This window comes from Gasterosteus aculeatus, chromosome 4 (genome assembly GCF_964276395.1).
Source record: "Gasterosteus aculeatus chromosome 4, fGasAcu3.hap1.1, whole genome shotgun sequence".
Lineage (NCBI taxonomy): Eukaryota > Metazoa > Chordata > Actinopteri > Perciformes > Gasterosteidae > Gasterosteus > Gasterosteus aculeatus.
The window spans coordinates 3,883,125-3,897,955 of record NC_135691.1 but is presented as its reverse complement, the minus strand read 5'-3'; the positions used below and the strand labels follow the sequence as shown (position 1 = coordinate 3,897,955).

At 47.0% G+C, this 14,831-nt stretch overlaps 2 protein-coding genes and 1 long non-coding RNA gene across 4 annotated transcripts; 2 read left to right on the top strand and 1 right to left on the bottom strand.

The window, feature by feature from the left end:
• Window positions 1-959: 959 nt before the first annotated feature.
• Window positions 960-3,586, top strand: LOC144406284 (uncharacterized). Its single transcript, XR_013467519.1, has 2 exons — window positions 960-1,614; window positions 1,744-3,586. It is a non-coding gene; the product is annotated as an uncharacterized LOC144406284 (long non-coding RNA).
• Window positions 3,587-4,688: 1,102 nt separating this feature from the next.
• Window positions 4,689-8,035, top strand: hopx (HOP homeobox). The gene is made up of 2 exons (XM_040172808.2): window positions 4,689-5,172; window positions 7,749-8,035. Exons 1-2 carry the CDS (start codon window positions 5,023-5,025, stop codon window positions 7,824-7,826), a joined length of 228 nt encoding a protein of 75 aa, XP_040028742.1. The 5' UTR covers window positions 4,689-5,022; the 3' UTR covers window positions 7,827-8,035.
• A 2,321-nt stretch (window positions 8,036-10,356) lies between these two features.
• spmap2l (sperm microtubule associated protein 2 like) lies at window positions 10,357-14,626 on the bottom strand. Of its 2 annotated transcripts, XM_040172806.2 has the most exons (7): window positions 14,503-14,625; window positions 14,081-14,137; window positions 13,726-13,863; window positions 12,630-12,749; window positions 11,497-11,638; window positions 11,281-11,415; window positions 10,357-10,927 (listed from the first exon to the last, which is right to left on the bottom strand). In XM_040172806.2, exons 1-7 carry the CDS (start codon window positions 14,595-14,597, stop codon window positions 10,772-10,774), a joined length of 843 nt encoding a protein of 280 aa, XP_040028740.2. In that variant the 5' UTR covers window positions 14,598-14,625; the 3' UTR covers window positions 10,357-10,771. The 2 variants fall into 2 exon arrangements, with proteins under 2 accessions (XP_040028740.2, XP_040028739.2); XM_040172805.2 differs by having other exon boundaries at window positions 11,281-11,638; window positions 14,503-14,626.
• Window positions 14,627-14,831: the final 205 nt, after the last annotated feature.

Sequence of the window (14,831 nt, the reverse complement as noted above, 5' to 3'; positions counted from 1 at the left end):
AAAAACATGTTAAGAAAAGGTTGCTTGAGAAGGGCTCTTCAAAGCAGCAGCATCTTGCATTCTTCTCGCGTTCTCGCAGATCTAAAAATAGCCTCGACTCTTCACGCTCGCTCGGATCCAACGGAAGCCGTCGGCGACACGTTGAACCAGAACTCTCACAACAAACAACGAGCGGCCGCCAGATGTGTTTAAGCTGCATTTGAGACCCGTCCAACCCTTCACACACACCCACCCCCCCCCCCCCCTACCCCCGCACCTTTCCCCTCATCCAACTTTCCTTCCCACTACAGACCTTCTCTGACAAATTAATGATCATGAAGTCACAGTTTCCCCCCTCGGCCTGCACATTAGATTTTATTCACTCGGCTGCGAATCCGTTTGGTGATTAAACTGACGAGCAGCCGACGAGAGCAGCGAGGAGAGAAACGCTTCTATTTAACTAAACATCTTTCTGAGGAGTCTCCCCTCGGCTTCCCTCTGCTTCTGTGAGCGAACAATGGGGGGGGTTTGCCCCGGACACGCTTCAGAGGTAGTCAAAACACTGAGAACGTCCCTTTGAGGTTTGCTGAGCGGAGAGGTTCGATCTTGGGGGGCAGATAAGGAGCTTATAAGGACCCCCCCCGATGCTCCTTCGACTGGGTTGTGTGGCTGTATGTTGTGTCTCCACGAAGGACACCCGTATCCTTTTTTTTCCTTTTTAGATTTGTTACTTTGGGTTCAAACAACGAGTTGCGGTCCGGAAGTCGGCGCCTGTCCGTCGTTATTTCTGTCATCGGCGTCTCTTTGCCAAACGCCGCCTGTTTGATCAGCTCTTCCTTCCCATCGGGCCTCCGGCTTTCCAGCTGTCGGGGAGGAAGACCAGCAGAGTTTATTTTGACGTAGATGTGATTCATCGAGACGAGGTCCGAAATCCTCGACCTGAACCACACGCAGAAGCTCTGCAGAGGGAGCGGCTTCATGTCGCTGCTTTCCAACAGAAACCTTCTTCCCTTTCAAGCACCAGATCTGAAATGCTTGTTTTAGTTGTGTTTGGGTAAAACGTATTGTGCACGTTGGATTCACTCCTTAGCGATGCTGCCCAAAAGAACAAAAGGCCGGTTTAACTGCTTCTGTTTTCAGAGCGCGGTTCAGGTGGTTCTCCTCCAGGCTGTTGTGCTTGGCCAGCGGCACCGGTCGGGTCTGAGACTCCAGGAAGCCGCTCCCTGCCGTCCAGTCTCTGCTTGTGTGCTGCTTCCTCTGCGAACATGCCTGTTGATGTGAGAAGTCACAGGAGGTCTGACGGAAGAGACCAACAAACACACACACACGGCATGTTTCGCCTGGATGGATCACGCCAGCGGTCCGATTGGAGGTGGGAAGGCGCGGCGATGGTTTTGCTAACGCTTCTTTTGAAGCATTGATGGTTTGAATTAGGAGGAGAAGGAATCTGTTTTGCCCGTTTCTCACAAGACTTGAAGATTTATTAATAGCGACCCACCGCAGATATCAGATTTTCCTCAGGTTTCGGTCTCGTGGCTCCTCTTCTGAACACAGAACCCAGTGTTCGTCTTGTGTTTCCCTCCGCGTGGTCCCACCTCTCCTGCAGCCCTCTCTCAACCTTTAACCCCCACCCAGGTAAATAACGTGTCAGGGTCGCAACTGTTGCCCTGCTTAAAGTTGATCAAAAAAATCATATTGATTCACTCGTTTAAACAAAAAAAAAAAAAAAAAAAACAGACCGTTTTTTTTTTCCTCTTCTTGCAGGCACAGCTCGATTGTGCTGATGTCATGATACCCGTGCACCGCTTTAACTACGTCAGCCTCTGACTCAGACGACGACAGCTGTGCGCGTGACTGAACATCTGCATCGGGCGTCGCGTGTCTCACGGAAGGACTTTGACACTCGTACCTGTTAATTAACGCGCAAAGACGAGACGTTGCACACGCAGAGCAGGTGATGCCGTCATCCACACTTTGTCACCAGGGCGATCACCTCCGGATGGCGGAGGAATCCCATCCTGAATCACAAAGTTATGCTAAGCTAATGCTGCTCTCAAGAGCCGGGTTGGAATTTATTCAATAGCCACATGCAAATTGAGGTAATAGTCATATTTACGGCTAAAAAGTGCTCTTCAAAGAACAAACTTTGAGAAGTTTGAATCCTGATATTTTGCTAAAAGTCTGTTGCATAAAGCGGCCGCGGCACCATGACGCCTTTCTGCCTGTAGAGAGTCTGTTCATCTCTGCAGAAGCACGACGCTCTGACCTGCATCGGTTCCATTTCCCACACTGGCTGGAAGTAAAAGGTCGTGACCTGTGGTATTTTTACTCGCGGCCCCTCACCGTTATCGTGGGGCCCTATTTCAGGCTCCTTATAAATCCTGTTGATCCGACACACCTTCAGGAGCACAAATCCACCGCCCCGCTCCCCGTGTCCGCAGTCACATTATCTGTTTTTCAAGTTCATTGTTTTTGGATTCAACACTTTCATCAAACGCTGATTGTTTCCAAACTAAAAAACGTTTTTTCTTTTATTAGGGAAGCCAAATTAAGAGTAATTGTTTTTATTATTCATTACATTGTTTTTCTTTTTAATTAGTCTACATGATTGTTTAATAGTCAATTGATAATTTTCTTATTTAGTAGCAATGTTTTGGTTTAAATGTTTTGTATTCATTTGTACATTGGAATTATTTTAATAGCTTTCAAAATCCTTTCCAATTTAGATCAACAAATAAAGATTATTATTGATGGACACATTTGGGCAAAAACCGAAAACTTCTCAACATTTTGACTTGGTAACAGAAAAGAAAATACGCGCAGTAGCAAACTGATCTGATTTCCTTTTTGTTTGTTCGTTAAATTATAATATTCACCTCAGTTGTTAAAGCTAAAATATAGTGTGTATGTATATATATATATATATATATATATATATATATATATATATATATATATACTAACCATCTGCTTCTTAGATATCCATCAAGTCATATTGTCTCTATTATTTAAAAAACATCTGCATTAGTTGTTTGCTCTGTAAACACGCGTTTGTCCTCCAGATGGGATCTACTGTCCTCGTCATCGGACCAACCGGCTGCTGTGAGTTTGTTTTCCTCTGAATCGCACAGGCGTGTTTGTTGTGTTTGTCCACCATAAAGTGACGTCTGTCTGCCGAGTGGGAGACGACACCTTATCAAGCTGTAGGGAAATTACCCCCCCCCCCATAAAACAGTTGTTTTATTTCAGATGTTAGAGAACAACTGGACTGTTTCTGCGGTGGAGGTGATGTCTTCATGTAGTTAGAATGCTTTAAAGTGCACAGACACGCCATTTCTGTCAGGTTTCAACTGTATGTGGATTATTTTTCATGCCCCGTTGTTTGTTTAGTCAAATGTGTCGTTGCCTTTAATCCTATTCCTTTGCATGCTCTTCGTGGGGTGTTGGCAGACTTTCAGAGCGGCTGCCTCTCAAAGGCTCATTTTGACTTCTCGGCCTGATGTCACATCTTCTTCTTTGGTGTTTAATGATACTGTTACAAATCCACAGGCACATCAACTTTGAATTTGGCTACGACTAAAATAAAAACACTATAGTCCCTTAAAAACGTGTGTGTGTGTGTGTTGAGGGGAATTCTCTGTCTCCACCACGTGGAACCCAACGTGCTCGGTCTCGGCGGTCCCTTTGAGGCGAGCTCGTCCCACCGGTCGGATGCGAGTGGGTCTGAGAAAGGGGGGTGTGAGGAGGAGTGAGGAGGTTTCTGATTTTGCTACTGAAGGGAGCATCTTATCGACTCCTGCAGTGTCCTCGCGTCCGTCAACGTGTTCGGTAACGAGCGGTTAAAATGTATGAAAAGAAAAATCAGAGATAAAGTTGAAAGAAAAAAGCACCGTAACAATCCTGGGACATAAACAATGCATTTTGTACTTAATGACAATGAGTAATGGTGGGATCTATGTTTTAAAGAAACAGTTAGTTAGTAAAATGGTTGTAGATTTATATAATTATATTCAACGTGTGTTGATGTTCTTCGAGTTTTAGGAGTAATATTGTTTGCTGTTGTAGTTTTGAAATATGTTCAAATTGTAATGGTCCAATAGACGTGTTTGTAAAGTAAGTTAATGGTGAACTATGTTTTATTATCTTCTGTTGGATTATACAGGTACGCGCTCTTATCTAGTAGCGACCTTTACCCTTCTTCAGGCCGTTGATCTTATCTCATGGAGGTGTCCTGACACCTGCTTCATTTCACTGTCATGTTTGTACGTACGGAGTTCGCTATGCATCCCGATATTAGTTGATGACCTCATGAGCCCATAACTAACATCTATCACACGTTCATTTTATCTGACTTGCATCTAAATAACCTTAAAAATAGAAAAACACCATAACAATTTGAAAGGTTTGTGCCCCCTAGTGGCGGAGGTCTGGTAGAGGTGAAAATCTTACTAATTATACTTAATAAACGTCTACACACAGCTACGCGTGTAGCTACATACATTAGCCTACGTAAATATTGAAACGTATCTAAATATTATGTATTTTTCCATTTAAAAAAAAAAAGTGTTTCGTTTTTTATTTTATTTATATTCCCTTTTGATAAAACAGCAGGCCGATGAGTTGAATTTCTTCCTAATAAATATAATGTGAGCCCACACATAATAATAAATAGCGTGCCCATAATGTCCCTTTAAGCGCGCTCCCGGGGATGTTTGGGGGAGGGCTCTGCGGAGGAGAGGGGGGGGGCGGCAGCGGCGGCGGCCTCATGACGCATCGCCGTTGACAGTTGTAAAACTTCCACACGCACACGCATCCAGACACACAAATACACGCGCTTTTCGCCGCCACACACTCCCGCCGAGCTGCCAGAGGAGCCTCCGCCGCTCCGAGCCTCCACCTCCGTCTCCATCTGCGCGCCGCGCGGCCTTTCTGCTGCGCGCGTCCAGCTGCGCGCAAACCTCTCGCTCCAGGCGCACCGACCTTGCGCCCCAGCAGCTTACGAAGAGGAAAAAAGAGGAAAAAAACAAAACAAAGAGAGGAATTATGTCTTCCAAGTCGGCGGAGAGCCTGAAGCTGGCGGAGGAGCAGGTCAAAGTGCTGGAGGACAGTTTCAAGAAAGTCACCCGGCACCCGGAGGGCATGACGCTCATGCTGATCGCCGCGGAGTGCGGCCTCACTGAGGAGGAAACGCTGGTGAGTGGCCGCGATGCTCCCTTTCCTTCCCTCCTTTACTCCCCGCGTGCCAACCAGCGGACAACGTGGTTAGAAGTAGGTTTTATGTTCTAATGTTGCTCAAGGGTCGTCTATTAGTCTGCGGGATGAATTGTTATTTGGCTTCACTGAGACTGACTTCTGGTGCTTACAAGTAATATTTGTTTGTAATTGATTTCTTATAGAATTGCTTTTATCGTTTTAGGCACTTTTAGAATAATCAGCGTGGCCTTTTAGGGATATATATATATATATATCTATAATGTTTTATTACCAAATAGGAGTGACCGACTTGATATAACAAACTGAACAATTCCAAACAAACATGAAGACTACAAGTGGTACAATATGTACTGTGCGTGTGCACAGTGTGACCCTGGTCAACACATCTGCGACACATCTGTGATGAAATGTCACAGTCTGATGAGATAATCCTTGTTTATCTCACACCCACAACGGAGGAGCAGCCCCCCCCCCCCCCCCCCCCCCCTCCCTTGGTCACTTTGGGCTTCAGGCTGAGGGACATTTTACACCAAACAAATCCATCATTTAGTTGAACATGATTTTTAGTTGCACCACATGTTTTGATTGCCCAACAGATTTAAGCCCAAAAGGATTGTGGAAGTGGAAACGTCACCCACTGCGGCAGGAAACCGCTTCCAGACATGAAATCCAATTCTTAGCGACAAATAAATAAAACCTCACACTATTACTTTGCTATTAGATCTTTCAGCGTTGTGGGTCCGCGTTTCTTCTCTCATCATCTGCTCAGCTGTGTACGAAAACAAAACCAAAAAAAAACCCTCGCATGTAAATTCTCTCCGAGGCAAATTTCTGTTCCGGAAGGTCTTCTTCCGCTTCAACTCGGCCGACCGGTTCCTCTCGATTCCTCCGGGATGAGGTTGACGCGGTCGCACCTCCACAGCAGCATCAGACGAAGCGATTCGTGTCGTAATGAACGTGAGGTGAAATAAAGGAGGATCTGTTGAAGCTGCCCAGGCAGAGCAAAGGCCTTCACTATTTGTCTCCTTCCGCCGAGGTTAATAATTCAGCTTCAACGTCGGATGGAGTGAAAAGGGCCCTAAGCCGGGGGCCCCAAAGCCGCGCTCCGGTGTTCGCGACTGCTTCCATTCAGCGGGCACAAAGGTGGGCGGCGCCGGGCCAACCTGCCAGGGTTCCAGGGTCAGGTGGAGGTCTGGCCTTCCATCAAAAGACCTGTTCAGCTGATGTGTTGGTTTCCCTCCTGCTTTCTTTACCCCCCCACCACCCCTCCCCTGTCGAGGGTTAACAAAGCTCTCATTGCAGAAGGTTTAGCTGAGGAAACACACCTCGGCCGCCGCTCCCCGCTTCACGTTAACAATGCTCACAAGGGGCCTCGGGGTCTGCGCGCCTCTCGCAGAGATTTCTAATATTTGGGTCCGTTCCTGCAGTGAGTTGAAGGTGGAGTCGAGTTTTAAAAGACTTTGTTGTGTAATTCAGTAAAAATGATTCCACAAGCACCACGTGGCTCAGCTTTATTAAGTCTCACTGTGGCTCAGACAAGATCTTCTGCACATGAGCAAAGCGCAAAAGCAAAATGTGAACCCTGCATCGTAAAACCGAGCTACCGTTAATATAAAATCCCCCCAAATGCAGACGCCAAGTTCGCATAACGTTCGTCGAAGTCATTCAGTCTTGAGTAAAAAACCAGAACCTCATGCGTATTCTTTACCGAGACGGGTCGTCCCGCTCGGAGGGCCGGCGTCCCCAATCCCTCCCTCTCCGCCCTACGGCGTCCTCAACGGGGGATGATGTCAGCGGTGTTGTGAATCCCTTGACAACGAGAATCGCAACACCGCCACGTGTGTGTGTGTGTGTGTGTGTGTCTCGAGGTCCGCAGCACCGTCATCATCTGGTCAGAGCTCCACAGAGCAGCCTGTGAAAGTTGGATGGAAACATTGTTTTTGCGGAGCTGGAGGGTCACGGCCTAAGTGACTCCGTGACGTCACACGCGTGCACCGAGAAACGTGACCGAGCGCGCGCTCACTCAGAGGGTCATATTTGAGGTTTCCTATTGTTTATCACTATGGCGACAGAAGGAAAGGTAGTTCATCCATAACCCTTTAATCCAGTCGACCTTAACGCATTATTGTGACGGGATTGGCCTCATCTTTAGCATCCTGAAATGCATTATTTTAACATGCATTTTAACAGTAGCGTTAAAATGATAAATGTTAAGAAGTTGAATGTTGGGTTGAATGTGACTGTTTCCACGGATGTAAACATGCAAACGGTAGAATTCTACATGGCTATCAGCTCAGGTTTTGGTGTCTCGCGTGTCTCGCGTGTCTCTCGGCCCTCGGTGGTCGTGGAGTCGTTGTGCGTAAATGTAACCGGACGCCGGGTGAAGCACAACAACGCACCTCGGGGACTCCACCTGTGCACGTACTCTGCCAGCCGGGACCCGTGACCTCATCGCTCTCGTGTTTCAGGCCCGGGCACAGCGCGTCCCGTGTCCTCCAGTACGTCCAGCCGGGCGCGACGCTGATTGTTTCTCTCTGTTTGTTTGTGTTCCCCAGAAATGGTTCAACATACGCAACCAGCAGTGGAGGCAGGAGGAGGGACTTCCGGCTGAACTGGGATCAGTGTTGGACTGAGGCGCTGCACGCCGGCCTTGCTTTTCTCCTGGACAAACTGACCCCCCCCCCCCTTCTCTTCTCATGTACACCCCCCCCCCCCCCATTCCCTCCACATGTCATTCTCACATGTTCTATCTATGAAGCTATTTTAACTTACTGTACCGAGTGTGTAGGTGTTTGTGTGTAACAGCCATGTCTGCAGAAATAAAGACATTATTAGAAGTGGAGGGAGGACTCGCGTGTGGATGCTGAGTCATGCTGAGCGTTGTACTGGGCACGGCTGGCTTTTGTCTTTTGGGGGCCTTTGCTTACACGCATGTCTGTCGGCGGGGAGCGGACTACAAAAGGCGTGAGGAAGCATCACAATGGACGCTGCTGGAATCAGCTGGCCAACCAGGGACGCTCTGGAACATTTCCAGCCGTTGAGGGAGGAAGAAGAGGAGGAGGAGGTGAACAGGTGATGTCATTCCGTGATCACTCTTTGTGAAACAGGACGTGACCTCAGCGGCCGGCGCGTGCTGAAAGTATTCTGCGTCGTCCTCACCGTCGAAACCAGGGGAGCTCGACAGAAACCAACTCCGACCCAACAGGTCGTTCCACTACGCGCTAAGAACACCCGCTGCTTTTGATGGCGCTGTCGTGACAGCTTGTTTAAACAGGCGTGTGCTCATTAAGTATCACATTAGCATTCACGTGCAGGGCCACACGCACACACACACACACACACACGTGCATGCACACAGGGTGGTGTCTGTTTCCTCAGCTTGCGTGGGGGAGTTTTCATCTGTTCAGCTGAAAAACAAGTATTTGTTTATATTGCACACACACACACACACACACTCGGTGGCTCTGGCTCACTGGTGAACCACACACATTTTATTCCAGACCTCGACCTTTTCCAGCTCATGAATCACGGTTTGCTTGAAACCGCTGAATTCATACAAGCGTCGGATTGCTGGTGTTGAAAATGATCCTGATGCTGCGCAGAAACCTGAATTGAAACTCAGGATTTGACGGGTTCTCAGAGAACAACTGATGCTCGTTCCCGTCGGGATTAATGACCTTACATTTGATCTCATCTCATTGACCGTAATTAAACATTTTTTCCAATTGAATTATTCCAGAAACATACGTTCTTGCTGCGCAGTAATATTGTGATATAGGACCATGTTTACAGGACGTATGAATGGGAGCGGCGGTTAAAAGGCCCTCTGGGCGTCAGCGTGCGCGCAGCATGTCAATGCGCTGCGGTTTTGTGCGTTGCTGAGAGGAATCTGCAGAGCCGGCAGGAATCTGCCTCCTCGGAGCCGCCGGGATCCGTCTGATTGACAGTTGACTGACAACCTGCAGGATCCTTTTCACTTTTTCAGCATAACTTTACGAGGCCTTATACCACACTGTGACTTTTTATACTTCCTATGTTGAGACTTTTTGGGTTAACTACTGTTTCATGTTTTTTCAAACAAGCTATACTAGGATTTTTTTCAAGATTTTAATGTAGAACTAAAGCCTACAAATAAACATTAAATCAAGATAATTCTCTAATATTTCTAAAGAAACATGAGATTGCTCATTACTGGTTTTACATGCAGTAACTTGGTTTGATTTAATCATTGAAAGTTTATCACTGTTTAAAGCAGGAATTCATAAAAAACGCGTCCATATATGTGAAGGCTGATTGTCTGACAGCCGTGTGGTGACGTGAGTTTGTGTTGGTTTTCCTGTGTTCGTGCACAACATCCTGTGACAGCAAAGAGACACCGAACCAAACCAGAGTGCAGAGAAACAAGCGCCCTCAATGTTTGTTTCTCACGTTAATCATGTAGACAAAACCTGATCTAGAACAATCATTTAAGACGCTTTATTGTTGGAATCTGGTGCTCGTGTGGCAGACACACAATGCACGATGGGGGGAAGCATTTAGTAAACATCGCTGACCCATAAAATGACTAAATATGCTTCAGCCCCACCTGGTTAGCCAAATAAGCCTTTGTTTGGTTAATGCTCAGCTCTTTTTCAGTCTGCATGCCCCACCCTCCACCTCCTCCTCCACCACCTCCACCTCCTCCCCACTACCTCGGTCCCCAGGTCATGATGGAGGAGAGCTGATCCAGATTATCCTCACAGCGGCATATCCTTTCAATCTCCTTTGATGTCTAGCCGAGTCCTGCAAGGCCACAGACCTGCGCTGATCTAAAGTCCCCCCTCCCCTCCTGACCCCCATAAACTGACCATTTCCTCTGGTTCACTCATTCCAGGCTGAAGGGGATTGCGAACTGAAGCAGTGGCACTTTCTGTAAACTACAGTGCAGGAGATGTGACCTCTGCAGGCGCTCCTGAAGTGACTCTTTGTGGAATAAAGAGTGAAGCGTCGCGGCCGACGAACATCTGCTTCCAATAGAGAAGTTCAAAGAGCTGGAGAGGAAGCGGTAAAACTAACGTAGGAAAACCGACTCTTTAAAGGCTAAAATACCTACAGAGTAAAAGTCTGAGGGTGGACACACGTTTGATATCCAGCTGAACTGCAAAAGGGAAAAACAAACCTGTGGAGCGTCGACGTGCTTTTATTGCCAACATTATTCATCTTCTCTGCAGATTTATTCAAAGGTTCTGGGCTGAAATCCATCGATCTGTCACATTCTAGCGTCGCCGTCCAAACCTCAAGGTTCTATACACATGGAAACAATATCAACAGACCCACACAGCCGTGGGTTGCTTTCTTTCTTTGGGAATTTAAACATATGTAATGCGTTTTTAATCTTTGTATTTTCTTACCATCATCATGGGCAAGAGTTTGTATTTGCTTATGTAGTTCTGTTCTCTATTGTTTTACAGAAGAATGATCTAAAACGTATTATTTCTGTCTGAAAACAAACACTACATCTCGACGAGAAGCTAAAAACAGTGAAGAGAAGAATCTTTGGCGTAATCGAGCACCAACAGAAGGTAAATGTCCACGAAGCTCATCCACGCTGTGGTTCTTTCGCTGACTTGGCGGTGACGGTGTTCCTGCACCACCCGGGCTCTCGTGGAGGGACGTAGCCCTCGGAAAGCCGCTTTGGCAACGCCAACATTTCGAGGCGAGCGCTCGCCGTGGCTCCCATCGCCGCCTTCGAAACCTGGTCATCAGGGATTCAGACATTTAGCTTGAAGTTTTACTAAATAAGCAAATCAAGAAAAAAACAAACAAACATTTAGCCTCGAATTAACCAACGTTCATCACGTTGCAACACGTTCAAGCAAAAGATCTTTTGTCACGGTACTTTTCAATGTGAGTTTACCTCATCAAAATAAAGAGCCAGCTGATGACAGTAATTGGAAAAGCACACAATTAACTGAAGGTGAACTGGTGAAAAACAGCTGGAACACATTTCATTCGACTGTGATGTCACGAGTTTTCTCCACGCGCGCTGGAAAAGTGACTTTGGAGAACGCCTGAGCGGAACGTCTAGCAGGCAGAGGAAGCGCTCACAGTCCAGATCGGTTCCGCCGGGCGGCCGAGCCGGCGACAGGCGTCGCCCCCCCGCAGCCGGGGCAGAGAGAGCCGGACCAGCCGCTGAGAGGGCCGGGCCGTCTGGGAAGACAAGGAAACCACGGACGCGGCGCCCTGCAGGGGACACAGGCACTTTGAAAAAGACCCCCACCACCTCCCAAAAAAAAGGTCCATGCGAGTGCTTCTGGGTCTCACCTCGCTGTTGCTCCAGAAGTCCGGATGGTTCCGCTTGGGGTCGGCGAGCCGCAGCAGCCGCGGCGTGATCACAGCGGGTTTGGTGCCGGCGTCGAGGTGCCAGATGGGACCGTTGTTGTCACACGGAGGTGTGTGTGGAGGCCTGTCGGGACCAGCAGGGGACATGTTGATAACGTGTCTTCATGGGGTTGATTCCTTTGCGTCTTTACCCTGAGCAGCTCTGTGTTTGAGTGCACAGTTAGTGTTTACCACATCGGGAGACACGGACATTAAATAAAAGAACAAATAAATCAAAAGCTTTAAGATTTGTTTTGTGTGCTTTAACGTATATTAAATAGAAAAAAGAATATTGATTATATATATTATATTGCTAATAGAGACATTTTTAAATACTAGTCTTATAAATACTTTAAAATGTTAGCAGCCATTAAATAGTACTAACTGATTCCTTTATATCCATCTTTATTTATTATCCTTGTGTTTTTTTTGGAGCAAGAAGGTGAGAGGATTACGTTTGTGCAGCTGGTGATACACATTTGTAGGGCGTTAAATAATAAATAAATTTAACAAAAAAAGAAGCAAAATCAACCACTCAAACTGAATTACAAAAGCAGATTCCTCTTGTGTGCTGCGTGCAGAATGTTCTCCCTGTATGAACCTCAATGTTCTGCTGCTTATAAAAAGACTTCCTGTCTGCGAGCGTCCCGGGGGACATGCGCTTTGGACAATGAGGTCCATTGTAGCAGATGTCCAAACGCCGGCTTCCTCACACGCCGTTACTGTTGGACCGGAGCCGCCGCTTCTCAGTTTTAACAATATGATATTTAATCTCCCTCAGGTGGAATCCTAGACTTTGCCTGTTGTTTTTAAGTCACACATGTGTCATGGAGGTCTAGTGGAGATCAAAATAATGTTGTTTTTTAGCAGAGAAAAGCGAATTGAAATTCAGCCACCAGTGATTTGCACGGCGCTCTTAGTCAAGTTACATTTAGAGGCGGCAACTAATATTTTCTTACACATTTATTTCTGAGAAATGTCGTTTTGGGTTGAACAAAGTCAAAAGAACTTTTCAGTTCTATAAACCAGAACGTTATTTGCTTGATGAATAACTTTTGAATCAGTGGGGCTTTTACCCGGCGTCCCGGGAGCCGCCGCTTCGGGTTCTGGGTGCCGACAGGCGGACGAAGCGCTCGTACCGGGACGCCTCGGAGGAAGGACGTCGGGTCTTCCTGGAGAAGCTCGCCTCCTCCTTCCTGCAGGAGAATGGAGGCCATTACCACATCCATTAATGCCTCGGGACAGAAGAATGTCTTGGGGCAGAAGGAAAGAGGAGGGCGACAAAACAATAGAGTCAGTGCTGATGAGACATACGAATGGAAAAATCAGCTGAACCCACAAAAAGCATTACGTCACTACGTCCCGTGGACGTCCATTTGTACAGTGGAGTCTGAGCTGAACCTTCATGACTCCTAGGATTTTGCCAGACAAGCATTGAGTGAAGCTATTAGGAAGTATTCAATATTCTCGCTGATGGTCTTGTCTACTTAAGGAGGTCACAACGAGACACTTCCTTCCACTGAATAGGTCATTTTTTTTGCTACAGCTTTTCAATTGTGACAATACTCTTTTTCTGGATCTTATGTCCATCTTTGTCTTTGCGGTGCTGCTCTGGTGCAGAAAAGGTCTCTAAAGAACTGGTTTGTAATGAAAGCTTCACCCATTATGATTATTGTCAGCTGCTGCAGCCTCACATCCAGTGGAAGCTGCTGCACGGAGGTATTACACCAACTGTCCCCCGGATAATCAGATTAGCAGGCGGAAGACACGGCAGAGAGATTTGATTAGAATGAGGAAAAGCAGCGTAATCATCATCATCATCATCTAGATGAAATATTCTAACTAAAATCGATATGAACCAAGCCAGTGAATACGAACTGAGTGTATTCTGCAGCTCCGGAGCGCCATCTAGAGTGACAGCGAATCGGTATCGTTGGCTCCTGCTGGGCTTCTGATTGAATTACGCTTCACGTCGCTGTGCTTTCAACCGGAGAAGAACAGTAGCCTCTGAGGAGCCGCAGCTCGTCCACCAATCGATTCCGACGGGGCCGATCGGGACGCAGCTCAGCTGGCATCGGGCCCCGGATCGGTCCTGTGACAGAAGAGCCATCACCCCCATCATCACCCGCCCCCCCGCCGCGGCTCCCAGCAGTCATCAGTAATGTTAGTTACCTCCGTTGGTCCTCCCTTACTGAGAAGTCTCTTTTGTGCCTGGCCAGGTGTTGGATCCTCGCACTTGGAACGGCTCCGAGTGCCGCGGCAGAGGGGGGGGGCCATATGGGCTCCTGGGTGCCCCAGCTCAGCTTCCCGCTGATCAACAAGTAGAAGGAAGGATACTTTGCAATCAGAGGCGACCTGCTGTTCATTCGGCCTTTGTTTCTACACGGTGACATCTGCCTCTTATTACGCAGAAGAAGAAGAAGAAGAAGAAGAAACCGGGATGCAGGACGTACAACCTCTTTGTTTTTAAACGTGCGGCTGATTCATAAACCAAGGGGGAGAAACGTGGTCGGACTCGGCTGCTCACCAAGGAGTCGTGGCCCAGACGGTTTTTGAGGTTTTGTGCCGCGCCAGCTCCGAGACTCTGCCGAGAAAACACAAATCGGCTTGAAGTATTGATTAAAGAGCATAAACCATTGATTATTATTTGAAAACATTTTATATAATTCATCCTATTTATACTGCAGAATACAGTTATGGATTAACAGAACGTTGTGAATTACTACATGAAATGAAAAAGACTACATTTCTCTTGTCGGGGGGGTATCAACTCATTTTTTTTATACATATCTATAATGCATTAAGAGTGTAAAGTGTTGGATAAAAGATTGACTATGAAACACATAAAAATAATGAGTAAGCAAGTAGAAACATGCCAGTTTGTTTAGTCATTATTTTCTAAACATACTTGGTCAAATGTTTGCAGAAAGAAATAAAAGGTTGCTGTACCGTTTTGACGGACCAAATCCGGAGTGAAGACCTGCCAAAAAAAAAAAAAAGATGAAGAATTTAAACTGAATATATAAAAGTATGATAAAGGCCATAATTGTTAAACTTACCTGGTTTCCCAGAGAACATCTCACCTTGCAGCAGGTTGGATGTGTCGCTTCGCCGGCAGTGGCTCACGGATCTCCTGGCGTTGCCATGGAGCCACGAGTCCTCAGCGACCGACATTACACCCGAGACGCCTTGAAACTGGAGCGCGCACGCCAAAGACGTTCATGTCCCGGCCTCAAGACTCCCGTCGGGATACAGCGATAGGAGATAAACCCTCGCAG

Bases quoted from the DNA above. Each gene is read 5' to 3' on its own strand.
- spmap2l (XM_040172805.2), bottom strand. From the start codon at position 14,597: ATGGCCTTTATCATACTTTTATATATTCAGTTTAAATTCTTCATCTTT. The intron at 11,639-12,629 runs GTAAAAGCCCCA...TGGTCCCGACAG, and splicing joins GGCGGCTCCCGGGACGCCGG to GCCTCCACACACACCTCCGT. The intron at 10,928-11,280 runs GTGAGCGCTTCC...CCTGATGACCAG, and splicing joins CGGCGGAACCGATCTGGACT to GTTTCGAAGGCGGCGATGGG.
- hopx (XM_040172808.2), top strand. From the start codon at position 5,023: ATGTCTTCCAAGTCGGCGGAGAGCCTGAAGCTGGCGGAGGAGCAGGTC. The intron at 5,173-7,748 runs GTGAGTGGCCGC...TGTGTTCCCCAG, and splicing joins TCACTGAGGAGGAAACGCTG to AAATGGTTCAACATACGCAA.